A 27,319-nucleotide genomic window follows, 5' to 3' on the forward strand; every position below is an offset into this window, starting at 1 on the left:
ACTCATAGGAGACGACCTCACAACTAAGACATAACCCTCTGGGTCTCAGGTGCGTAGTCAAGGGTTTCTCCACCCTGGCTGCGGGGAACGCAAACGAGTCCTAGTCCTGTGTGAGTTCTGACAACGGTCTGGCTTACTGTTCCCCATAATCGCTGCTGGGCCTTGCAGAGGTTCACACGACATACCCACTGTTTTTTATTCAACTAAAGATTCAAGGGTACTCCCATGGAGATGCCAAAGCTTGTTCTAGAGCACTACTCCTCATCAATTCCAACCAGCTTGGCCTCCCCAAATCCCCTTAACTCCAATCCCTGTCTTTTCAACTCAATAAGACTGTCTTCTCAGTGAGATCTGAGGTCTTTTTTTGGGTTCCCCTTCCCCCCACCTCAGACTGAAAACCGCCTTTAGGCAGAAAGCCAGGGAGATAGAGGGTTCATCTTGTTTCCTTTCTCTCAGGCAAAACGGTCCAGAATTGCCTATTGCCCAAACGTCTGAAAACAGCTGTTTCATACATTTCTTTCAGCTTTTAGTAAGTCCAGACCCATTTTCTCTCGTCCAGAAGCAGACGTCTCACACTCCTCATTAAAAACAGAAGTTGTTTTACATGTTATTTGCCGCGGTTAAAGTTTGCCTCTCCCGCATGGCACCCCTCAGTTTTCTTCTCAGGAAATACGCTGACGGGATCGTGTATCTTGGCGGCATCTTCTAGCGACTAGTCTGGACTCCGGTGAGACGACAACGCGGCACTCGCGGGCTCGCCGCGCAGCGACGTCCAACCCCGTATTCTCCCGCGCGCGCCTCCTTCCCCTTCTTCCTCCCACCCCGTCCGCAGATGCGCTAGCGTTCCGCGCGCGCCCGCTCACTGCGCCTGCGCGGCGTGCGGACGCCACACGCTCCCGGAAGTGGGAGGTGTCCGCTCGAGTTTGTGTGGCGGCCGCCGCGGGAACGCGAACCCGGTAATTTTTCAACGGAGAAAGGCGAGGCTTTCGGGCTTGGCCGAGTGAGAGTGAGCGAGTGTCGGGCTCCAGCAGCTCTCTTCTTACGTGACAGCGGGAATGGAGCACGAGCGGAGGAAACAGCCTGGCGGCGAGGCCGTGGCTCCCGCGCGGCTGGAGTCGCCCTGGTCCGAGTGTGGGGAGGAGCCGCAGAAGCCGAATCCCGAGGTGAGTCCGCCCGCGCCCGGCGGTCGGTGCCCGGCCCTTCCGGACTCCCGCGCCCGTGTCTTCTAGGGTGTTCCGCCGAAACCGCAGCCCTTCGACTCCCAGTCCTGGCCGCTCCCCTCGTTCCCATCTCCGGTGCCTTTCCTCGGGCTGGTTGTCACTGAGCCCCTTGTCGCCCGAATTACCCTGTGGTAATGTGATGTGAGGAAATAGTCAAGACGAAAAGTGTGGGAACCGTGGTTTTAGAAGTTCTGCTGGGAATTCTGCTCTAAATATTCGGTGCACCCTGTTGCTGTAGTCATTCTCTCTAGCCCTTTTAGGTAGGTTGTGTTTTTAAAAATCGCACCATGTGCTCTAGGCATGTCGTTTCTTAAGACCCGAAGTCCTTTACCACCCCACCCCCCGCCCCCCAGCCTTAACAGAAGGTGATTGTGCCTTAGTCGGAGCTTTTTGCCCATTCGCTACTATTTCACACAGATAATACCGATGTCTGATTTTCGTAATGGTTTTGACAGCTCATTGGTAGATCCCTGTCCAGAGCAAAATTGTAAAGACGGTCTCAGAACTTACTTAATTCATCTTGTTTGGCAGGTAGACATTATTGGGGACTCGCGCTGCAGCTTGTAAATAATCCTAATGCTAAAATTGGTCCATTTCACTTGAGTAACATATGTTGAGCACTTCGTAGAGTGGGTACTTGCGAGAGGCATTCTTGCTCTTCCATCAACAGCCAGTTCTCCAAGTAGCAGCTAGAATAACAGGAGTCTGATGTGTTTCTCCCCATCTCTGTCTTCAGTTTGCAGCCCGGCGGGGCCTGGCTCCGGCCTCCCTTGCTAACTTCATCTCCCACAAGTCTTCGCGTTTGCTCTCAGAGCCCGTAGCTTCAGTGGTTCTTTTACGGTGGATAGTCTTTTTTTTTTTTTAATTAAAAAAAGAAGTTTTATTTATTTTTGAGAGAGAGAGAGAGAACAAGTTGGGGAGGGGCAGAGAGGGAGGAAGACACAGAATCCGAAGCAGGCTGCAGGCTCTGAGCTGTCAACACAGAGCCCAATGCAGGGCTCGAACCCACAAACCATGTGATCATGACCTGAGCCGAGGTCCCACCCTTAACTGTCCGAGCCACCCAAGCACCTATGGGTAGACTTTCTTATTAAGGATCTTTGGATTTACCCTGCGTGCTCTTCTTTTGGGTCTTTTGCGTAGCTATCCCATTCTCCTTACTCTCAAAGAGGCATCGGATGCTGCCTCTCTCTAAAGAATCTCTTTTCCACCCACCTCCCTCTTCAGTCTGAGATGCTGTCAATAACATCATCATGGAAGTTGGCTTAAAAATAATTGAGTATAGTTCAGTATATTTTATAAGTCTTCCAACTTTGAGATATAGCAACGTTAGGCTTAGGTCTGTGTTCCACATTGGTTTTAGTGACTCATTTGTTAAAAACTTATTGTTGGAATCTAATAAATGGTGTTACAGTTTTTGTTTTCAATTTCAAGCAAAGTGTTTTGTTGGGACTCTGCTAAATCCATTTTCATTATTCCTAATATCAGTTATTCTTGTAAACTAATAGATGTTACATTTTAATATTTTTAACCAAGTAGGTTCACATTTCATCAGAACTCTTCTTTTGGAAGAATTTTGATCAGGCTAAATTATACTTATAAGGTGTGTGTGTGTGTGTGTGTGTGTGTGTGTGTGTGTGGTTGCAGAGGTTGTTTGTTTTGTAGGTAATGCACATTTTTTTTTGGCAATCATATATGAAAACATTTCCAAAATAACTATTTTAAAAATATTCTCTAAAAATTTTTTTTTTTAATTTATTTTATTTTTAAAAGACAGAGATAGCACAAGTGGGGAAAAGGCAGAGAGAGAGGGAGACACAGAATCCAAAGCAGGCTCCAGGCTCTGAGCTGTCAGCACACAGCCCAACATGGGGCTTGAACTCACAAACTGTGAGATTGTGACTTGAGTCAAAGTCAGATGCTTAACCAACTGAGCCACCCAAGAGCTTCCAAAATATTCTTGCTACAGCAATAAGTTTCTTTTGATAAGCAGTTACCTTTTTATCTTACTGTTAAAACGTTTTCTTTCATGTTTAAATAACAAGCTGTGTTTGTTGATAGGAAAACCTTTTAAGTTTGAAGCTATCAATCCCTTTCTCATCACAGAAAATGACAGAAATTTTGGAATACCTGTCTTGTAAAAGAAAATACGTAACTCAGCTTTAGTTCAAAAACATCTTTAAGTACTTACAGTAAGAGAGTAAGCCTCTTTTTGGTATAAAAGTTTTTCATAATCATTTAAATTGTACAGTCATTTATTTGAACACAGAAAAACATTGCAGAATATCACAATACTATGAAAGTGAATATTCCTCTCCATAAGGTGGAATCTGCCCGCACTTTCCTCTTTATATGTCTAGTACTTTATGTGATATAAAATATGTTTATGGACATGGACATTGGGGAGGATGTCATTGTCAATTTATTATTTAGTAAAATAATTATGCATTTTAGTAGATTTATAGTACATGTGGGGATTTTAATATTTTCTTTTTGCTCCTTAGTGGGTTGGCTTGAGTAACCTTCTTCAGAAGTCATTAGTGTAGACCTTAAATTTGAGAGCAGACACTGATCACTGAGAACCAGACCTTTACTGCCCTGAGCTTCATTGAAAGAGCTAGAGTTGGACCTGGGAGAGGAAGCAGATCTTACTTTACAGAAATCATGACTTATAGCAGATTTAAAAGAGACCTTAGTGTTATTTTGGGTAATTTTTGTAGCTACAGTTTTAGATAAGAATTAAGCAAGTGAATCAGGGAGAGGACCTAGCCAAAGAATAAATTTGCTTAAATTGACTGAGCCATCTGTTTTGGTAGACAGACTGTTACTCATTGTTGACCTAAATTAAAAAAAAAATTTTTTTTAACGTTTTATGTATTTCTAAGAGAGACAGAGAGAGAGAGGCAGCATGAGCAGGGGAGGGTCAGAGAGAGAGGGAGACATGGAATCAGAAGCAGGCTCCGGGCTCTGAGCTGTCAGCACAGAACCCGACATGGGGCTCGAACCCATGAACCATGAGATCATGACCTGAGCTGAAGTCAGACGCCCAGCCGATCGAGCCACCCAGGTCCCCTGACCTAAATTTTAACCCCACTGAAGATGAAGTTTAAAATTCAACGTAAGTTTAAAGACAAAGGATAAATTTCTCTGATTGAATTCTAGTGACAAAGTAGCCAGGTATTGTAAATTTAATGTATTATTGAAAGCTAATTATTTCCATAGCTTTAGTCAATGATCAGCTTAGTAAAGTTTTTTAAACATTTGTCAATAAGAAATTTCAATATGGTTTTTCTTCAGCTTATGGACAATTCACGCATTGGGATTTCTGATCTCTTCCTCCGAAGATATAGGAATAATTCTTGAGTATTCTAGCACAATACCCGGCATTGCATTTCTAGTAAATGTGTATTGTGTTAAACACACATTTGAGAACTTTGAGTGAGAAATAGTCCATGAACCATTAGGATTAGTGCTAAGTCAGGGAATTTGGCCTGTCCATGGTTATCCCTTCTTAATCTGTAATTAAAGTTCATATGGGGACAATGTGGTAAGTTATGACTAAGTTAACAGACTTTAATATGGATTAATGGTAAGTGCCAAAGTCTTTTTTTTTTTATTGAGTTGTTTATTTTCTTGTTACTGAGGTATTTTTTTTTTTTTAATGTTTATCCATTTTTGAGAGAGAAAGAGTACACGCACTTATGTGAGCAGGGAAGGGACAGAAGTGGGAGGAACCAACACAGGGATTGAACCCACGAACCATGAGATCATGTCCTCAGTTGAAGTCAGATGCTCAACTGACTGAGCCAGTCAGGCATCCCAGTACCAAAGTCTTGAAAATTCTGGAGCATACCTAATATTTGTAACGTGGCATGTAGAAAGTTATTAACGTATAAATGGAACTTTGAAACGTGGCATACTAATAATTTTGGACTACCTGTGGAGTAATTACAATTGAGTCAAGTTTTTTCTTCACAGATTTTGATTTAAGGAAAGGAAAGATTTATGATACAGTAGCTATAGTTCTCCTGAATAACTGGTATACATGTAGGTTTTGGAAATTATGTGTTTTGAAACTGAATACATTTCCTTCTTTGCTTAGAGTTCTAGCAGGTTATGAACTAGATTACTGTATAGTCCCTTTAGTTTTTATGTAGGTCACTTTCTCTTAACTTAGTGAATTGAAGTCAGGTTAAAAAATTCTCAGGAAGTCACTGACTTATACATGCATAGTGTTGCAAAAGTTCTTTTAAAAATTGGTTTGTTTAGAAATTTTAGCATGTTGCTTGTGAAAAGGTCTCTTCTACAGTCTATGATGGTAATAAGTTCCATTAGTAGCCATGGTGGTATGGTAGGTGGTATGGTGTCGGGAGCCTGATATACATAATCTTATTTAATCATTATAATAACCTTGTTTAAATACTATTTACCATTACCAAATTCCAAATGCCATTTGGAACAGTTATTATTCTTTATTTTATGGATAAGGAAATGGAAGATCAGAGGCTAGTAAGTAACTATTCAAGGGCATGCTGCTAGTAAATGGTCAGCTGGGGCTCTGTACTGAAGTGCTCCCAGCACCAGTGCTATTTTTACTTAGCTTCATTTCCTTTAAGAAATCTCATGACTCAGAAGAGAGCAGGGTAAATTGTATTGGAAACATGTCTTCTTTCTATGCACTTTTTTTTGAACACGTGGTATGAATAGGCCTCAGGAGTTTGAATCTTTTAAGATGTTTGTATTATAATCATATGTATATATATATGTATTTTTTTTTTTTTGGTAGAAAAAACAACGATGCAGATTTGATGGCCAAGAAACAAAAGGATCTAAGTTCATTACGTCCAGTGCAAGTGATTTCAGTGACCCAGTTTACAAAGAGATTGCTATTACAAATGGATGCATTAATAGAATGAGTAAGGAAGAACTCAGAGCTAAGCTTTCAGAATTCAAGCTTGAAACCAGGTAATTACTAACTCTTTAAAAATACAGAAGTAGTGTATGTTTATCCTAGAAAATCTTGAATACACTGAAGAATTAGCAATCATCTGTAATTCTACCATAAAGAAATAACCATTATTAACAATTCAGATAGCAAGCAACTATAATTTACATACTTGTAAGTGAATCTTTATGAGGAACTTTATTTCTGGCAGTCTCTTAGACAATAGGCTGAGTCGAAGAGTGAATATTTTGACAGTCTACCAATACTGTATAGAAGTAGCTATTTTATTGTACTAAATATATTTAAAAATTTTTAGTTGCTCATTTGGTTGATGGTTGGTTATATCTCATTAATGAGGTTGGATACGTACATACATATGTAATTTTGTCCTGTTGTGTTATTTTTATAAAGAGTTTCTTTGAAACCAAGTAATTAAAAAAAATTGTTTACCTATCAGGAAATATTTTTTTTCTGTTTTAGTTTCTAAAAATATGCAGAATGATAATATGCATTATGTTTAACTGTGTATTGAATGAGAAAATAATGCAGCTTAGCCAATTCTGTGTGTGTGTATCTTCAGTGAGATGTATACACACTCAGTGTTTAGTAAATTTTTGCAAAATAAACCACTTTATTTTGACTTGGAGCATGGGGTAGGAATGAATGAATTTTGGAATCCAGAAAAGCATGCAGATTTTTTTTTTTTGATAGACGATTGAATTGTCAGCATCAAGAAAAGAATTGACTGCATGCAGTAGATGAAAACAGTTGTTTCTGGGTCCCTGTTAATCCTTTTTTTCTTATAAGCAATATTTATCCTCTTTGTTTTAAAGTTTGTTTGTTTGTTTATTTATTTATTTTGAGAGAGAGAGCAGGAGTTGGGAAGGGGCAGAGAAAGAAGGAGAGAGAGGATCCTAAGCAGGCTTTGCACCATCAGTGCAGAGCCAGATGTAGGGCACAAATCCACAAACTCTGAGATTATGGCCTGAGCCAAGATCAAGAGTTACCCAGGTGCTCCCATTTTTTTAATTTAGAAAATCTCAAGCAAATAAACATATTAAAATATTCTGTCTTAAAACAACAAACTGGTTAGTTATCAATATTCTCATGAATAGGATTCCTTTTCAGTGGTAGTTTAGAAAGGAAAATAAAAGGTTAAATTAAAAACATTTTTAATATTTATTCTTGAGAGACAGAGAGCAAGTGTGGAAGGGGCAGAGAGAGGGGGGAGACCCAGAATCTGAAGCAGGCTCTAGGCTCTGAGCTGTCAGCACAGAGCCTGACGCGGGGCTCAGACCCATGAACTGTGAGATGGTGACCCGAGTCAAAGTCAGAGACTCAACTGACTGAGCCCCCCCAGGTGTCCCTAAATTTTTATAATAGTCATTAATCAGTGATGTGTCCAAAATATGCTAGTTGTTACTGCACACTAGTTTCAATTCAGATCCTCTTATTTTTACTCCTGTTTTCTATCTGTAAACTATTAATAGGACTCAAACAACACTGAAGGAAGTCTGAGCACTAGTCATGACTTTTAATTTTTAGAAGAAATAAAGTACATACTGTTTGAAGTACACGACCACCATTACTAACCATTGTTATCTATTTAGAACAACCCTTTCTCTACCCACCATTTGTAGAACATGTATTTTGAAAATATCTATAATCTCCTATATTAAGTTCAGTCCATGGCAAATTAAGAAACCTACTTCCAGTTAAGAACTTATTGAGGATGGCTGTTCTTCTGGACATGATTTACACTAGGGTATCTTCTAAATGAGTTTTTGTAGTTAAGTAGCTAATAGACATTCAACTTTATATGCAAGGCTCATAATGATTTCATGTTCATATGGGTATTTTAGTTGTCTAGCCCAAAAAAAACCAAAAGAAAGTAAGATAGCATAAATATTCCATTTACTTGAATTTTCTTACTCAGATTTGTGTTTGGTCTGTGGAAAATTTCCACATTAATTTCAGTTTTTGTATTATGTCTGTCACGTTGGTATAAGGCAGTATGGCTGTATAAGTAGTATATGCTAACAAGACTTATGACTTGAATACCAGTATAAGAGAAATGCTCTTGTGTACTACAAAAACAAAAAGCTACTTGTGTGGGAAAATATTGATTTAAGTCTTGCTTTCTTTACATTTGTCCTAGTTAATATTTGCTAAATTATGCTGTGACTGCCAGTGTCAGCAGGTAAGAGTTCAGATTTTTTATTATAAAACTCATCTAAAAGTTAATTTTCTTTTTCTTTCCTCAGAGGAGTAAAGGATGTACTAAAGAAAAGGCTGAAAAACTATTACAAGAAGCAGAAGCTGATGCTGAAAGAGGGTGGTTGTGCTGACAGTTACTATGACTACATTTGTATCATTGATTTTGAAGCCACTTGTGAAGAGGGTAACCCACCTGAGTTTATACATGAAATAATTGAATTTCCTGTGGTTTTACTGAATACCCATACCTTAGAAATAGTAAGTGAATTGTATTTTTCATTTTTAGCAGCAACCATTCTGGTATTCGCTAGTAGAGCAGGGATCTCATTTGCTATTTTAAAGCTAGAATTAGAATTCAGCAGTGGGCTGTTTGCTCTTGTTGTATACTAGGTGTCAGCTTGATTAATAGAAAAGCTGTAATGTAGTAATTCCAGAGGCTACTTCTCTCCTTTTCCGGTAGCTAAAATTACAGTGTTTTTCCTGTTCGCTCAGAGTACGTATCTGGCTGGACATCAGAATCTCTTAGGGGGTTTAAAAAAAAAAATGCCTGGCCCTCATTCCAGAGATTCTGATTTAGTTGTTCTGTGGTGGGGCCCCTGACATCAACATGTTTGTAAAGCTTCTCAGTTGACATGCAGTCAGGATTGAGAACCACAGCTGGGGACTCCTGTATGCTCTGATCTCTAAAAGTGGCAAATTACAGAAATTGCCTTTCTTTCAACTTAGAACTGGCCGTCTTTCTGGTGAAAAGTTTTATGGGGCTTATGGCACTCGTAACCTTGGCTTCAAGCCATACAGTATATTTGTTTTAGACACTTGTTGTCACTGTATTATTGGTTCAGGAAGTCAGAAGGAGCTCTCTAAAACACTACTATTTGCCTTATAAAATCTGAGCACACATTTATCATAACATCTCATCTATCCAAAAGTTAATTCTGTTTCATCGCCAGTAGCCACCGAAACATTGGAAGCGGGTATAAAAGGCTTGTGTATAAAAATGCATACATTTTTTTCTTAGTGTTATTCACAATCTCTTTTAGTTATAATCAGCCTGTTTATATAATTTCCTGTCCAAAGATTAAAATCCATAGATTAAAAGGAAAAATGACTGCTATGAAGGTAATAATCTTACATAACTCACTAGATTCCACTTTTTCTTCCTTACTCAAGGATATTGCTCTAGCCATTCTCTTCCCTCATTTAGATGTTAATGATTTATTGCTTCTTATTGTATTTTTCCCATCACATACAGACGTGTTATTTTTCACACCATAAAAAGCTTTTGCTGGATCCCAGTTCCCTGCCAGCTGCCCCATTTCTTTGTTCTCTTTTATAGTAAATGTCTTTGAGAAAGTTACATAGCGCTGTTTCCTCCTGTTCTCTTTTAAACTCCCACCACTGTGGGTTTAAGTTAGGTCTTCAGTTCCATCCCTCCACTAGCATCATTCGTTAGTGTCATCTCTGACCCTTATCTAAATGCTGGTATAATTGACCAGTCTGTCCTTGAAACATCTGCTGCAGGTGACCGCCGGTACCCCTCAGTCTCTTAATTGGTCTCCATCCTCATTGGGCTCCCCATTACAGTTTCTCTTGCTGGTTCCTTTTCCTCAGAATCCCTAATATTGGATGCCCCAGGGTTCATTCCTAGGTCCTTTTCTCTATGCAGATCCTTTCCCTTAATCTCATCTACTTTCGTAGCTTTTAGAAACTGTCTGTATGCTAATGACTTCCCATTGTTTATTTCCAACCTGGACCTCTATCCCACATCCAGACTGCTTATTTAACATGTCAAATGTCTGCTTGGACATTTGAACAGACTCTTAACATGTCCCAAAGTGAATTTACTCTTTACCTGTTGTATGTTCAGCTTTCACTAGCTTGAGTGATGGCAACTCTTAATCAGTTCAGAAACCTTGGAATTATCCTGGACTCCCCTGTTTCTCTCTCATCATACATCCAGACCAACTCTTGTTTGCTGTGCCTTCAAAATTCTTCCAGAACCCAGCACTTACCTGCACTACTGTGACTTTAGTCCGAGCCCCAATAATTTCTTGTCTGAATTTATTGCATTCACCATCAGACTGGTTTCTGTTTCTATCCTTGTCCCCTCAACCCAGTCTTAACATAGTGGGTGGAGTGATCCTTACAAAATAGAAGTCATTTCCCTTCTCTGCTCAAAACTTCAGTGGCTTTTCTTTTAACTCAGGAAAAAGCCATATTCCTTAACATAATCTGGCCTCTTACTACCTCTGACCATGCCATATTAACCTGCTTGCTGTTTCTCAGAAATACTAGGCACGTTTCACCCCCTCACCTCCAGGGCTCTAGTTCTAAATTCTTTCTTCCAGAAGTCTTGCTATTTACTCCTCCCTCCCGCACTCCCTCCCTCGCTTCCTTCCAGTGCTTCCTTAGTTCTCACTTTCTGCATAAAGGTGATGGTATATTTAATAGTGTAGCTGAAACCACCCCCCACACCCAATTTTTCTGATCCTGCTTATATGCTCTACTTTAATTTTTTTAATGTTTAACTTCTGAGAGAGAGAGAGAGAGACAGCGTGAGCAGGGGAGGGTCAGAGAGAGAGGGAGACACAGAATCTGAAACAGGCTCCAGGCTCTGAGCTAGCTGTCAGCACAGAGCCCGACGTGGGGCTCAAACCCACGAACCATGAGATCAGGACCTGAGCCGAAGTCGGACGCTTAACTGACTGAGCCGCCCAGGCACCCCTATTTTAATTTTAATTCCCCTTATCATTTGATAACCTACTCTGTAATCTGCTTAAGTGGTTGCTAAATACTTGCTCATCTGGTGCAAGTATAATTCTTCTCTGTAGTACCATTCTGATAAATGTAAATAATGTTTTATTAATGATATATTTGATATTATCTGCTTGTATTGGTAAGCGAAGCAACAGCATATTTTTGAAAGATTGTCATTGAAAATTATAAAAATGTATACTTAATAGAGCCTTCATTTATCTGAAAAATTCAGTTAAGTGGAATTTTTCCTTCTGCAGTGTGATTGGTACATAAAGAGCATATAACTTTTGAAGTTCAGACATTCTTTGCTGTTCTTGAATATTGCTCTTTTATAAAGAGTTAACCTTTATAACTCATTGGCTTAATGTGCTAGTGTGAAGAAAGAATTTATTAGGAAGTGAAACGTTTACTTTCCTTAATTTTTGAATCTTCTGTCACAAAAAAGCTGTTTTTTCTCTGTATCTACCTGGTATTAGCGATTGCTGCCTTTAGGCTTCAAAATCGTACTTGTTTTAACAAGTGACTTTGCATGTTCTAGTTTAGGGGGGAAATGTTGGGCTAGAGGAGAAAGCGCTTGGAGGTCTGGGCTTGATGGTAACAGTACCGGCCTTATGAGTTCACAGACTTGCTGTGAGCATTAGATGAGAAGGCAAGCATGTACGCTGCTCAGAGACGATAAATATTGCTACAGAAATACCATATTATCGCCCTTAAAAGTACTACGTCTCATGTAGTTCAATTTTGATTATTCAGATTTCAGTTTAATGGAACCAGTATAAAAATGAGGACTACTCAAGAGTGAATGAGAGAGTAGTAATCTAGAGCTAATTTATTACACCTAAGATTGGCATTTTTTCAAAGAATTTATTGTTACTTAAAAAGCTGTTAGCATCTTGAAGTTGAGGTTGCGTTATTAAGCTTTACAGTTTCAAATATTAGAAACAGAATTATCAACATTTTGCTTCTCAAGAAAATGTTTAAACTTTGGTTTGAAGGCTTGCTTTCAGATACTTGTTTTATCTTAAAAAATTTTAAACTATGAAGCATAGTTAGAACTAGAGTGCTTTAGGAGTAGAGAATTACTCTGAAATGGTTAAAATTCTAGAAAGGGTTATAAACTAAGCACCTATAAAATTACAGTCTCCTGTGGCTTAATGTTTCGTGTATCTTGAGTCATGTATCTGAAATCATAGAAAATACTTGAACTTGCTCTCCTTCCTTTGTAGGAAGATACCTTTCAGCAGTATGTGAGACCAGAGATTAACACACAACTTTCTGATTTCTGCATCAACCTAACTGGAATTACTCAGGTTCTATTTCTCTGTTCCTTTTTCTAGAGTTTGAAAGAGGTGCTGAAATTAGGGTTGTATTTTAGTTTAAAAAATTATTATTATTGTAAACAGTATGTACTTTGCTTACTTGATAAAGATCTTTCATATTATAATATTAAAAAAGTAGGAAAGCAGATTTTCTACCTGTTAAAATCTTTCTCAGCCTTTCCTCTTGAGGACTGGTAATGATGAATCTAAAGGTTTAATTTGAATCATTAGTAAAGTAAAGTAATCATTACCATGCCGGACTTGGAGGTGAAGTTTTAAAATGTTTCTGTTTATAACCTGACTTTTTATATAGTTTAATGTTTTATTAGGTCTCTGATTTTTTATTCCAGTGTGTTATGGCCATTGTTTAGTTGGTTCCTTTATTCATTTACTCATTCACTCAACAAGTATTTGAGTATTTGCCAAGGCACCAGGGATAAGAGATAGTTAAGTCCGTCTCCTTAGGTCACTCAACAGTCTGCATTCAGGAGGACAGACAGACTAAACCAGTGGTGACAATATGGTTAGGAAGACTGATGAAGTGATTTTTTTATCGGAGTAGTATGGGCATCTTACAGCAGACGGAATGGAGGGCTGTCCTGTGCCAGACTTCCTCAGGTTAGTGAACTTGGGCTGAATCATGATAGGTCAGTAGGCAGGAAAGAATGGCTGGGCATTTCACGTGTGCACGATAGGACTGTAAGTAGTTGGGGATGGGTCAGGTGTGCATGGGCTAGTAAGAAAGTGGTTGAAAATAAAGCTAAAGTGGTAGGCGAGGGAGGCCAGGTCATGAAGAGTCTTGTATGTCTTTTTACACTGAAAGCCTTGGATAATGTTTGCAGGATTTTAAGTACGGAAGTGATGTGATGGATCAGTTGAGGAAGATCAGTCTGGGAGTGGTGTGTCATCATTGTGGAAAGATCTGAGCTTTGAGATAGGGAGACCATGTTAGAGGGCTGTGGCTTGTAGCTGGGAGACGACTTCCCTTTTCTCCACTCCAGAGAATTAGGAAGCCACTAAGTTGAGGCCTAAAAAAAGGAAGACTGCTGGGGATGATCTTAAATCTTCATTTTGGGATGATTTTGTACTTCACTTGAAAGCATCCCTAGTGCCTGGCTGTAAACAGTTTTTAAGTATCTTAACAATAAAATGTTACATGGATCTCACCCAAGGAAATCACATAGAGTTTAAAATAGCATAGATGAGACTTTCTCTTAACTGTGCCTTTTCTTCTTAAATTTTGTGTCTGAGTATTTGCAGGACTACATGTAGCTACTCTGATTTTTATATATTTTACTTTTATATCCTCAGGATCAGGTAGACAGAGCTGATACCTTCCCTCAGGTACTAAAAAAAGTAATTGACTGGATGAAATCGAAGGAGTTAGGAACAAAGTATAAATATTGCATATTGACAGATGGGTGAGTATTCAGAAAAATTATGTTTTTTAATTTACTTTTTAAAGATGAAAGATGTTCATGTTCATTTAACTTTTAGAATAACCACAAAAAGTATTATTTACTGATAGTTCTGGGGTCTCCCACAAGAGACCGTATTTTTCTTCTCACGTTCTTATTTCTGCTTAAACTTTGTATCCTAGGGATCAAAGAGAGGAGGGAAAGCAATAACAGTCTGAGTCAGGACTAGAAGACTAGGGAAAGATACATGTTAACATGTAAAACTAAAATGACTTTTTTGGTCATGACACCTCCCTGCTCAAGGAAGTCCAAAATTGTCAGGCTGGCTTTCAAGCCAGACCTGAAGCCTAAGTAGCCAAATCCACCTGCTGTTCTCTTCCCCTCTGGTCATGCTGGCCTGAACCACAGGGTGTATCCTCTCTCTCCGCTCATTCATGCCTTCCTCTCTGCCGGGAGGCTTGCTTCCTTTATTGCTCTCTTACTATTCAGAGCTCTTCTGTTTTACTCCGCATGCTGCAACTCACTGATTTCTTTTTTCTTTTTGGACATCTTACAGTCTTTATATATTTACCTTTTGTGTTGGTCTCTGACTAAATATTCTGATAGATCTGAACTTTATGTAAGACTTACGTTTGCAAGGTGATTAAAAATCCTTTCAGAGTAAGGACTTCAGCTACTTGATAATCTTCCATGATGCTTACTGTAGTCTGACCTCAAAGTTTTGTGTGCTCAAAAAGCATTTGTTAGATGAAAAGCTTAGAGGGAAGATCAGAAAGATTATGGGCATTGTGCCAAGGCATCTCCAAAATGATAATGCTATTAAGATTGAAGAAGAAAGTCCTAATTGACTTCTGTTTCAAACTATGGACAGATTGCACACTAAAACTGAGATGTCACATAGGGTTTAGTGGCCCTTACATAGGAAAAAAGCATTGCGTGTAGTCACATTTTATTGTGTTTAAAAATAGAAATTTGGGAAAATGTTGTTGATGAACCTCTTTAGAAATCTATTGATTTTAAATGTGAATGAGTAGTGTTTCTGCTAAAGTATATGGTGTTTCTTTCATAACACAGTATGTGTGATTCTGTAAAACCCTCACATTCTGGGACATAGCTTGTACCTCCAGAAATTGGATCGCACAGGCAAGCAGTTCAGATTAAGTGGAAGTTGCCTCAGAGGATAATACAAAGGCACAGAAGCAGTAGGGTCCTGGGGACAAGCACTTGTTTTTAATTTTTTAAAAATACACTTGAAAGTACTCCTGTTTAGGGGCACCTGGGTGGCTTAGTCGGTTAAGCGTCCGACTTTCGCTTAGGTCATGATCTCGCGGTTCGTGGGTTCGAGCCCCGCGTCGGGCTCTGTGCTGACAGCTAGCTCAGAGCCTGGAGCCTGTTTCAGTCTGTGACTCCCTCTCTCTCTGACCCTCCCCTGCTCACGCTGTCTCTCTCTCTCTCTCTCTCCTAGAAATAAATAAAAATATTAATTCGCTAAAAAAGAAAGTACTCCTGTTTAACAGTACAGCAGCTGAGTTGAGAGTTTTTTCTTTCCTGCTGAAGGTTATAATTTTTACGGCTATTGTATTCATTCCCTTTTTTCCTGGGGAAAAAACATGTGTAAACCAAAACAATGTCCATATTACACAATCAGTGTTTTCCTACTTAACTACTTAAGTTGACTTGTGTTATAGAAACATATGCTGTAACACAGCAAATTGTATTCTAACTGCTGAATACCAGCTACTTTCGTCTTTTGGAGGTATTTCGTTTTGTTTCAAAGCACACCTCAAAGAACTTCCTGATGTGATAAACTTGGCATTAAAAGTAAGCTTGGCAGGGGCGCCTGGGTGGCTTAGTCGGTTAAGCGTCCGACTTTCGCTTAGGTCATGATCTCACGGTTCGTGGGTTCGGGCCCCGTGTCGGGCTCTGTGCTGACTGCCAGCTCAGAGCCTGGAGCCTGTTTCAGAGTCCGTATCTCCCTCTCTCTCTGACCCTCCCCTGTTCACGCTGTCTCTCTCTATCCTAGAAATAAATAAAAATATTAAAAAAAAAAAAAAGTAAGCTTGGCAGAGTTATTTTAGGATTATGAAAAAACAATTAACAACATAGAGGTCTGCCCAAATAATCAGAACCATGAAAGTGATCATGATGAGCCTAGTAAGAATTAGTCAGTTTGTGAGAAAGATTTAATATGCCTGACTTGTACTTTTGTGTTTTTTTTTTTAAAGTTTGTTTTTGAAGTTGTATTTTGGACATGGAGAGGTTAATTTTCTAAGTTTGATGATTTGTGGGAATATCAGCAAGAAAGGTGATGTGTAAATGCAAAACAAATAGAGTGATTTTACTTGTAAGAACAGTATAGTATTTATTTCATTGTTTCTCACCTCTGTTTTTGACTTTACCAGTTCGTGGGATATGAGTAAGTTCCTGAACATTCAGTGCCGGCTAAGCAGGCTCAAATATCCTCCTTTTGCTAAAAAGTGGATCAATATTCGAAAGTCGTATGGGAACTTTTACAAGGTAAAATTTTTCTGTTTTATTGGTTGTATTGCTCTTGATGATAAACTTACTAGATTTTGCATGTACATTACACTGTGATGTACTAGGTGCTTTAAATCTGTTACCATTATTTGAATAGATTAACTGTATATACATCATCTTCAGTAATACAGGTTTGAAACTATAGGGGTATTAATGGGTGAATTGCTTATGGAGCAAATGCTGAATTTTAATTTTAATTTTATCAAAGTTAACACATACGTGTAGTTGTCAGTTTTTAAAGTAGTATTACAAGGCTTATGACAAATGGCAGGTAATCAACTACGGTCCTTACCAGCACTGGTTCCTAGTCTCCTAAGGCAAAGACTTTCAACTTTTTGTAGCTCTTTCTTCCAATGTTTACCTTCATACTTCTGAATGATAGGTTAATGCTATTTGTTGCATTTTCAGATTGAGGTATCTCTTTAGTTCCTGCAATGGAAGATGAAAATTTAGCTGTGTGAAAAAGCGCCAGTACCTGCATGTCTTTCCCCTCTGTGTGTCTTCCTAATGAGTTACATTATCTTTATAATCAAATTATTATTCAGTGCTTCTGTTCTTGTAACACTGGAGGCTGTTCACACCTTCTCCCCAGAGTTAACAAGTGCCTCCTTCGGTCATGATCCTGTTACTTACCATTCAGACTGTATACACCTCCTCAGTACTCCGAACACTCAGGTGCTCTGTCAGTGTTCATTCCTTCATTCTTTCTTTTTTTCTTTCTCTTTCTTTCTTTCTTTCTTTCTTTCTTTCTTTCTTTCTTTCTTTCTTTCTGTCTGTCTGTCTGTCTTTCTGTCTTTCTGTCTTTTTTCTTTTCCTTTTCCTTTCTCGTTTTTCCTTGGAGATTACCTTCCTGGAACCTTTAATCCAAACTCTTATTCAGGCTTTTTCTAAAATCATCCTAAGGAGATTTTTTTTCCCTTGCTTCTCTGTCACATGTAAGACCTTGTGCTGTCTTCTGTCTTCCTTTACAACCTCATTTTGATGAAGCACATCCTAGTTTAATGAGAATAGGCGATTTCTCTTAAAAACAGTTTTTGTGGTTTTAACATTTTTTAAAGCTGAGAAATGCACATATAGCAAAGTGGAGTTTGTTTTAAAGTGAAATCCCTCATAACTTCCACTCACTCAACACCTTTTCTTCCTCTCAGAGACTCCCCCCCCCATACTCCATACTTTCATGGAAATCATTTTCTTGTTTTTCCTTATAGCTTTATTATTTATGTGTATATCTGTTATACTTTTGCCAGTTTTTGAACATGGTGTAATTAGCATCGTGCTGGCTGTATTGTTCATTTTGCATTTTCCCCCGGTGTTATGTTTGAGATTCAATGATGTCATGTATGTAGCTGTAGTTAGTTAATTTTATTGCTGTGTAGAATTTCATTGTATGATTTCGGGAGTTTGTTTATCTGTTCTATTTGGCTGGTCATTGGGTTTTTACGAACAGTGGTGCATGTCTTCACAGTGGTGCATGTTTTCTGGGGCTTCTGTGCACTCATTTCTCTAGGGTATAAACCTGTGAATAGGGTTGCTGGTTCATACGATATGTGCATCATTGATGTTACGTAATGCAGACATAGTTTTCTGAGGGGGTTGTACCAATTTGCACTCTCCCCAGAAGAGTGGATGAATTTATAATTGCTCCATGTCTTTGCCAGCATCTGGTGTTGCCAGACTTTTTAAACGTTTATAAATCTGGTGGATGTGAGATGCCGTCTCATTAAGGTTCTAATTTGCATTTGCCTAATTACTTCTCAGATTGAGCTTGTTTTCCTATGATATTAGTCATTTGAATTTATTTTGTAAAGTTCCTGTTTAAACTGTCCCATTAAAAAAAAATTGGGTAGTCTGGGGCACCTGGGTGGCTCAGTTGGTTGAGCATCCGACTTTAGGTCAGGTCATGATCTTGTGGTTTGTGGGTTTGAGCCCCATGTCCGACTCGTTCTGTGCCGACAGCTTGGAGCCTAGAGCCTGCTTCAGATTCTGTGTCTCCCTCTCTCTCTGCCCCTCCCCTGCTCACATGATGCGAGTGTGCGCCCTCTCTCTCTCTCAAAAATAAACATCAAAATTTTTTAAAAATTGAGTAGTCTATCCTTTTGTAATTGTAGAGTATAATTTGTGATTGTTTATAGATCTTTATCTTGGATACTAGTCCTTTGATTATATTTGTTAAATATTTTTTTTTACTTTTTTGTGAATTTTGCTTTTCTCATTTTACAATATTTCAGAAGAACTTTTGTTCTGGAAACTTACAGATGTATACAAAAGTTGCCGGGTACAATGAGCCCCCATGACCCAGTTTTAATACTTCTAATCTCATGGCCAGCCTTGTTTCATCTGTATCTTCACCCACTTTTTCCTTACTCTTTTGAAGTAGATCTTAAATCTTATTTCATTTGATCTTTAAACATTTTGTTATGTAACTCCAAAAAATAACAGACTCTTTTAAAAAAACCACCATACCATTATCACACCAAAAAAATCAAGAGTAATTCCTTAATATTCTCAGTCATAAATATCATAAATAGTTTTCTTTTTAAATTTAATTACTTTTTTAAATTGAAGCATGGTTGATATCAATGCTATGTTAGTTTCGGGCATACGAGGTGGTGATTGGATAGTGCAGTCCATTAGGCCGTGCTCACCATGATCCACGTTCCCATCCGCTAGCAGACAGCCGTGTTGCAGTGTTGCTGACTGTCCCTGTGCTGTACATTTCATCCCTGCGACTTACTTCGTAACTGGGACTTGGTACTCCTTAAGCTCCTTCACCTTATTTTTTTCTTTTACCTTTTGTGTTTTGAATCAGGATCAGAATAAGGTCCACACATTTACAGTTTGTTTGATTTACAGTTGGTTTGTCATGTCTCTTAAGTGTTTTTAATCTCTAATTAAATTCCTTTTCCACCTTATTTTTCTCTCTAGCAATTTATTTTTGTTTTTTTAAGAAACAGCCATTTGTCTTGTAGGTTTTCGCACTGTCTGCATTTTGCTAATGTGATAATTAATTCAAATGTGTCTCTCCTCTTTTTCATGTAAATTTGTAGGGTCTTGGTTATCTTTAGGATTTTTTTTTTTTTTTTTTTTCTGTACTTCCCAGGTGACCATGCTTTCTCATATTAGGATGTTTTCTCAAACCTTTATGTATTCTAAAGATAATTATTAATAATAATTAATGAAGACGTAACAATTTTTAAGTCTGCATAAAAATATCTATAGCTTACAATACATTAGAATGTTCAGAAAGTTGTAGATAAGGCAATAACGTTGCCAGTGCTCTTTTTTTTTTTTTAAGTTTATTTATTTATTTTGAGGCAGGGGAAGGGGCAGAGACGGGGGAGAGAGAATCCTAAGCACACTCTGTGTTGTCACCACAGAGATGAACACGGGGCTCGAACTCATGAACCATGAGATCATGATCTCAGCTGAAATCAAGAGTCAAATGCTTAAGCAACTGAGCCACCTAGGTACCCCAACTAGTGCTCTTTTGAGCAGAGAATAATATTTCTTCGTAGATCTGTATATGTGGACCAATCTATTAGTCTGCTCTTTTCTGTATGGTTTTCCTCTGTTCATAAAGTTATCGACTATAATGCCAATTAGTGTAAGTTGGGGAAACTTAACATTTATCTTTTAAAAATGTTTCCTTTTCTTTCTCTTTTTTTTTCCTTATCCAAGCAGGTCTAAATGTCTTAGCACAAATTTTTAGTATATAGAAGTCTAACATTGTATGGTCTTGGGCAAGCACAAAGTATTCTTTTTTCCAGGGGTGCCTGGGTGGCTCAGTTGGTTAAGTGTCTGACTCTTGGTTAAGTTTCAGCTCAGATCCTGATCTCATGGTTTATGAGTTTGAGCCCTGAGTTGGGCTCTGTGCTGACAGTGCAGAGCCTGCTTAGGATTCTCCCTCTCTTTCTCTCTCTCTACCTCCCCTGCTCTCTCTCAAAGTAAGTAATCTTAAAAAAACAAAATATTCTTTTTTTCTTTTTTAAAACCAAAAATTACTCTTTATCCAGCCTTTCTTAGGAGTGGAGATAGATCACTAAATTTGAAATTAATCTCTTTCCTCTTACTAAGTTTAAATCATAGGGCAAACAATACTTTTCTGTTTAATAACTGGCTTAAACTTAAAATGGTTTGATTTTTCTATAAGTAGGTTAAAACAATGTGAATAAAAATACAGCCTATAGACACAATTTTATACAAGACTTTAGAAAATAAAAAAACTTATTTCTGCATGGCATGATCAGATTCAAATGTAGGTTTAGCATTTATAAAATTATGCAAACATGTTAGTTTTTAATTTCTTTTGTAGTCCTTGATATGCATTGAAATGTCATTTTTGAAGTAAAAGGATGAGGTGTACATTGGTAAGGTGATAGCTGTTTGTTTTCGTTCTTTTGTTTTTGTCTTTTTTTCCTGTGCAGATGCTCAGTTCTGGGTAGGATAGGAGACCAGCTTGCATGGAGTTCCTTTTCCACTGAAATGAGACAACTTCTGTGCTTGCTCTTCATACTGTCAAATAAGAGTTTACTTAACACATGTAAAAGGTTGAAAGCTACAGTGAAATATTCCTTGCTTTTCTGTGAATGACTAAACCCTCCTCTTTTGCAGAAATCCACAACTAATCTTTTTTTCTTTCTAAGTTTATTTATTTTGAGAGAGAGAGAGAGCACAAGCAGGGGAGGGGGAGAGAGAGAATCTCCAGCAGGCTCCTCGCTGTCAGTGTAGAGCCCAACTCAGAGGCTCAATCTCAGAAACTGCAAGTTCATGACCTGAGCCAAAATCAAGAGTCAGACTTAACCAACTGAGCCACCCAGGCGCCCCTAAATCTGCCTTTTTCTAAAGGGAGATCAGTAAAGATCAGTAAATCTCTTCTGTAGTGTACAATCAGACTGTATGTTACAAAGCTCTTTTCAAAGTCAAGTTCTGTGGCTGAGCAGAAGATTCTGAGAAAGGGTTTTTTACCTAGTCACTCTCTGGTGTTGAAAGGGAGGAAAAATGCTGTCTAATTTTCTACAGTTTTTCCAGATGGCTTACATTAAGCCTTGAGACTTGCTAATAGCTTTTATCACTGTCAAGCCTAAGCAAAAGTGTGAACGTTTAAAATTTTTTGCAATATGATTTTCCCAAAGATTTAGTTTTCTTTGAAATCCAAGAATCTTATCATTTGAAGTTAAGTGCTTTCTCCGGGGTCTTATAGGGTCTTGTTGAATTGGTTTATGTGATGAAAATGTCTAGGCTCATTTCTGCAGCTCTTCTGCAAAGCAGTCTGTGAATTCTGGCCTACCTCTTTCCTACTGTTCACCTTCAAGTCCGTCACCTCGCTGAGAACTTCTTGCCGGGCCAGAGAAAGTGTGAGGTTTATGTGCTCTTTATCCAGATTTTCACACAGCTCTTCAGTTTTAGGCAGGATTGAGTGAATTGTTTGATACAGCTAATAATTTTTTTGGCACTATCCAGGATTTTTCATGTTATCTCTGATTTATTTTATGGTAAAATACGCAAAATAATATGCACCATTTTAACCATTTTCACTGTACAGTTTAGTGCAGGTTGGACATTCATACTGTCATGCAGCCATCACCATCATCCTTTTCCAGTACTTTTTCATCTTCCAAAACAGAAACTCTGTACCTTTTAAACAGTGACTCCCTGTCCCCCTGTCCTCCAGCCCCTGGCAGCCACCATTCCACTTTCTCTGTGAATTGTACCACTCTAGGTACCTCATATAAGGGAATCTTCCAGGATTTGTTTCTTTCTTTCTTTTTTTTTTGTGATGGGCATATTGCACTTATTATGTAATGACTTCAAGATTCATATGTGCTGTAGTAGGTGTCAGAATTTCCTTCCTTTGTAAAGCCAAATAATAATTCCATTGTTTGATAAGTCCTTTCCTTTTGAAGGCTGACTAATATTTCATTGTCTTTATAGACCACATTTGGTTTATCCAGTCATCTGTTGATGGACATTTAGGTTGCCACTGCCTTCTGGCCACTGTGAATAATGCTCCAGTGAACATGCATGTGCAAATACGGAGTCCCTGCTTTCAGTTCTTTGGGTGGATACCCAGAAGTGGAATTGGATCATATGGAAACTCTGTGTTTAAATTTTTGAGGACCTTCCAAATGGTTTTAATAGTGGCTGCCCTGGTTTACATTCTCACCAGCAATGCATAGGGGCTCCAGTTGATCTGCATCCTTGCCAGCACTTATTTTCCATTTTCTTTCCCTTTTTTATTTTTATATTTTTTATGTTTATTCATTTTTGAGAGGAGGGGAGAGAGAGAGTACACACCTGTATGTCAGCAGAAGGAGGGCAGAGAGCGGAGTGGGGGGAACAGAGGATCCAAAGTGGGCTGTGTGCGGACAACACAGAGCCCAATACAGGGCTTGAACACACAAACCCTGAGATCATGACCTGAGCCAAAGTCCAACACTTAACCAAATGAGCCACCCAGGCACCCCACTTTTTCTCTTTTTCTTTTTTTTTTTTAATAATGGCCATCTAGTGGGTATGAAGTAGTATCTTATTGTGGTTTTGATTTGTATTTCCAGAATGGCTAGTGATGTTGAGCAGTTTTTCATGTGCTTATTGGCACATTTGTATGTCTTTGGAGAAATGTCTGTGTAAGTCTTTTTGCCCATTTTGAAATCAAGCAATTTTTTTTTCATTGTTGAGTTTAAGGAATTATTTGTATATTCTGGATATTGATCCTTTTTCAGATCTATGCTTTCCAAATATTTTCTTCCATTCTGTGGGTTGCCTTTTGCTGTTGATAATATGTCCTTTTATATATAAAAGTTTTAAATTTTTATGAAGTACAGTTTATCTAGTTTTTCTTTTGTTGCCTCTGCTTTTGGTGTCATATCCAAGAAACCATTGCCAAATCCAGTGTCATGAAACTTTTCCCTTTGGTTTTCTTAGAATTTTGTAGTTCTGACTCTTAGGTTTAGTCTTTGATCCATTTTGAGTTAATGATTTGCTAGTGACTGCATTGAATTTGTAGGTATTTAGTGCAGTGTTAGGTATTTCCGATTGCTTAGCAATATTAAATCTTTCAATTTATGAACATGCCTTCACGTTTAACTTATGTTGTCTTTAATTTCTTTCAGCAGCATTTTGAAGTTTTCGATATACAAGTCTTTCAAACTTCTTCAGTTAAAGGTTTTTTTTTTGCTACTGAAAATGGAATTTAAAAAAATATTTCTTTTGGATTGTTCACTGTTACTGATAGAAATGCAACTGATTTTTTTAAGTTTTTTTATTTTGAGAGAGAGAGCATATGCAGGTGCGAGCAGGGGAGGAGCAGAGAGAGAAGGGGAGAGAGAATCCCAAGCTGATAGTGCAGAGCCCTATGCAGGGCCTCAAGGCATGAACCGTGAGATAATGACTTGAGCTGAAATTATGAATCGGATCCTTAAGTGCCTGGGTCCCCCGGGCTCCACGCAACTGATTTTTGCGTGCTGGTTTTGTATCTTGTGACTTTGGTGTCTTTGCTTATTAGTTCTGACAGTTTTTTGTGGAATCTTCAGAATTTTCTAAATATAAGATTACAACACTTACAAACGTAAGTAACTTCTTCCTTTTCAGTGCAGATGCCTTTTATTCTTTTTGCCTGCTTATTCTGGTTAGAACTTCTGATAACTAATTTGAATGGGGAAAATGGGCATCCTTATCTTGTTCCTGATCTTAGAGGAAGAGCTTTCAGTCTTTTCACCATTGAATATGATGTTTACTGTAAATTTTTTACATATGGACTTTATTATTTTGAGGTAGATTTCTTCTCTTTGGACTTTATTATTTTGAGGTAGGTTTCTTCTCTTCCTAGGTTGTTGAGAGGTTTTATCATGAAAGAGTGTTTAATTTTGTCAAATGCTTTTTCTGTATCAATTGAGATGATCACGTTTTGTTTTTTTTCCTTTCATTCTGTAAGTGTGGTTTGTTACCTTGATTGTTTTTTGTATGTTGAACCATCCTTGCTTTCTAGGACTATCCCACTTGTTCATGGTGTATAATCCATTTAATATGCTGCTAAATTTGGTTTGCTAGTATTGTTTAGGAATTTTGCATCAGTATTTTTAAGGGATCTTGGTCTTTAGTTTTCTTGTAGTGTCTTTGTCTGGCCTCCATATCAGGGTAATGCTGACCTCACTAAATGATTTAGGAAGTGTTCCCTGTTCAGTTTTTTGCAAGAGTTTGGGAAAGATCAGTGTTAGTACTTTTTTAAATGTTTTATAGAATTCACCAGTGAAGCCATCTGGTCCTGGGCTTCTCTTGGTTGGGAGGTTTTTGATTACCAATTCTTTAGTCCTCCTGACATATTGTAGGTCTGTTCAGGTTTTGCTTCCTTAACGATTCAGTCTTGGTGGGTTGTGTGTCTAGAGATAGTCCATTTCACCTAAGTTATTCAGTGTGTTGGAAAAGTTATTTTTGGAAGCACATTTTCTAGGTGATATTTATTGAAAGGACCAGAAGGCATTGCAGTATTCCAGCTTAGGGTAATTATTGATGTTCCTCATGGTTCTTTTATATCATTTGCTTTGTGATTCTCCCAATAACCCAATGAATAAATAGTATAACTATTAGTCTGATTTTATTTTTTAAAGTTTATTTTTGAGGAAGAGAGAGCACACATGAGTGGGGGAAGGGCAGAGAGAGGAAGAGAGAATCCCAAGCAGGCTCCACGATCGGCACATAGCCCAACATGGGGTTTGATCTCATGACTGTTGAGAATCTGACCTGAGCTGAAATCAAGAGTCAGTCGCTTAAATGACTGAGCCACTTAGGTGCCCCTACTCTTATTTTACAGGTAAAGAAGCTGAGGCCCCAAGATTCATAGGTGACATAGATTACAGACTACAGAAAGCAAAACTTCACAAATCTTCCCAGTAGTGATATACAGAAGATAGGATGGTGAATCCAAAAGTGGAGGGGTATTGAAATTTGGGGTGTGGGATTTTATATTTATCAAATATTTAAATAAGTTTAAATATTTATATGTAAATAGGTTGAAAAATACCACATGATAATGTTTTTCATAATCTTCATCTTTTTTTAAAGTTTATTTTTTTATTTTTGAGAGAGACAGAGACAATGTAAGTGGGGGAGAGGGAGAGAGAGAATCTCAAGCAGGCTCCATGTTGTCAGTACAATGTCCAACACAGGGCTTGAACTCACAGAACCGTGAGATCATGACCTGAGCCAAAACCAAGTCAGACACTCAGCTGACTGAGCCACCCTGGCACCCTGATCTTTATTATCTTTAGTCATAGAAAGGCTAGATTTTTTTTGGCATGTCTGCTGAAGGAGTCTGTCAAGTAAAACAACACATTGCAGTAAAATACTGTACAAAAGAATGTTTGGATTAAAATGGTAAGAGCTTTAACTTAGATGTTAGAACAATCCATTTCCTTTCATAAATGATTTGTCAAAGTACAAACCTGCAGATTCTTTAGATGTCTTGAGGGTTCCATCTGTTGATAGGTATTTTCATCTATAACTTCATTTTTTTTTAAGCTCTGAAGGGTTGAGTTATTTATTTGCTTCATTTAATCAAGAGTATTTGTCCTTTGCCTAACTTTAGCTATTACCGTTAATTTTCAATTTCTTATTTTTCACAGTGATTTATAGAATTCTAAAGAATTATTTACTAAGTGTTTATTTTTCAGGTTCCTAGAAGCCAAACCAAATTGACAATAATGCTTGAAAAGCTAGGAATGGATTATGATGGACGGCCTCACAGTGGTCTTGACGACTCTAAGAACATTGCCCGAATAGCAGTTCGAATGCTTCAAGATGGATGTGAACTCCGAATTAATGAGAAAATGCATGCAGGACAGCTAATGAGTGTGTCTTCTTCGTTACCAATAGAGGGCACTCCAGCTCCACAAATGCCACATTCTAGAAAATAACAGCATTTTTGCCCTTTGCCCATGGATCATTCACTCTAACTGGAGTTGCTACAAAGAGGTAGCAGATGAATACTTATTGAATTAGTCCTGCAGTGCAGTGCAAAATTTAAGCACCTTAAACATTTAAACTCTTAACTACAGTTACAGTTATATATAAGTGTGTGTGAACAGATTCTGTGGGGAGGGCGTATTGAATTTTTTTTCACCAGCACTTTTAATATGAGCAGTATTTGTTACACAGTAACAGTTCCTGCTTAGAAGTGAGAATTTTGTAATTTAAGGTGTCCAGGATGTGTCCCTTTTGGTTTTAAAATGCAGATGTTTTATTGGCTCTCCACTTGAATTTCCTATCTAATTGATATTAAAATATATAATGTATTTCTACATTAACATCATTAGATCAAGTTATTTCTAAGAGTGCAGAAAAGATTGGAAGGCCTTATCTAGCCTTTGGGTTTTAAGAATATCATAGTCCTTTTGATTTTTGAAGTCTGTATGTGAAGTTCACCTGTGCATAGTGAATTTCATAAAGTACTTGGTACACTTATCTGCCCATATTTCTTTTCAGTTTATAATTGGGAGACTTGTGTGGTAGATTATAGGGTCTTGTTAAAAATTCAGTTACTGGTGAGATTAATGGAAAGTCCGAAGAAAATACCATTTAAAAGAATTTAAGGGCTGTACCTCGAACTTTAGAACACATAAACATATCAGTGGGTTGTTTTTTTTTTACTTGGTTTTTTGGTTTCCCTCCCTCTTGTGACCTATATCTGCCCTAATTCTTAAATCTAAGAGACTGTGCTTTGAAATAGACTAAAAATAAGGGTCACCACTTAATTTTGCATTTGTATTCAACATTATGAGTAAGGTTAATAAAGTCAAACTTTGCTTTTTAACATATCTTATGTTTTTATTAAAAGTTGATTTTACATAGTTCCACTGTTAATTCTTAACTCATTCTAAAAATGTAAGTATGTTCATGGAGTTGAAAAAG

General features: G+C 37.9%; 1 protein-coding gene across 2 annotated transcripts; it reads left to right on the forward strand.

Moving 5' to 3' along the window:
* The first annotated feature begins 917 nt into the window (after window positions 1-917).
* ERI1 (exoribonuclease 1) lies at window positions 918-27,225 on the forward strand. 2 transcript variants are annotated; one of them, XM_077773431.1, is made up of 7 exons: window positions 918-1,163; window positions 6,007-6,185; window positions 8,430-8,640; window positions 12,366-12,449; window positions 13,770-13,879; window positions 16,279-16,393; window positions 26,083-27,225. In XM_077773431.1, the coding sequence occupies exons 1-7, from the start codon at window positions 1,056-1,058 to the stop codon at window positions 26,323-26,325; spliced, it is 1,050 nt and encodes a 349-aa protein (XP_077629557.1). In that variant the 5' UTR covers window positions 918-1,055; the 3' UTR covers window positions 26,326-27,225. The 2 variants fall into 2 exon arrangements, with proteins under 2 accessions (XP_077629557.1, XP_077629566.1); XM_077773440.1 differs by lacking the exon at window positions 12,366-12,449.
* Window positions 27,226-27,319: the final 94 nt, after the last annotated feature.

This window comes from Crocuta crocuta, unplaced genomic scaffold (genome assembly GCF_008692635.1).
Source record: "Crocuta crocuta isolate KB4526 unplaced genomic scaffold, BGI_CrCroc_1.0 scaffold140, whole genome shotgun sequence".
Lineage (NCBI taxonomy): Eukaryota > Metazoa > Chordata > Mammalia > Carnivora > Hyaenidae > Crocuta > Crocuta crocuta.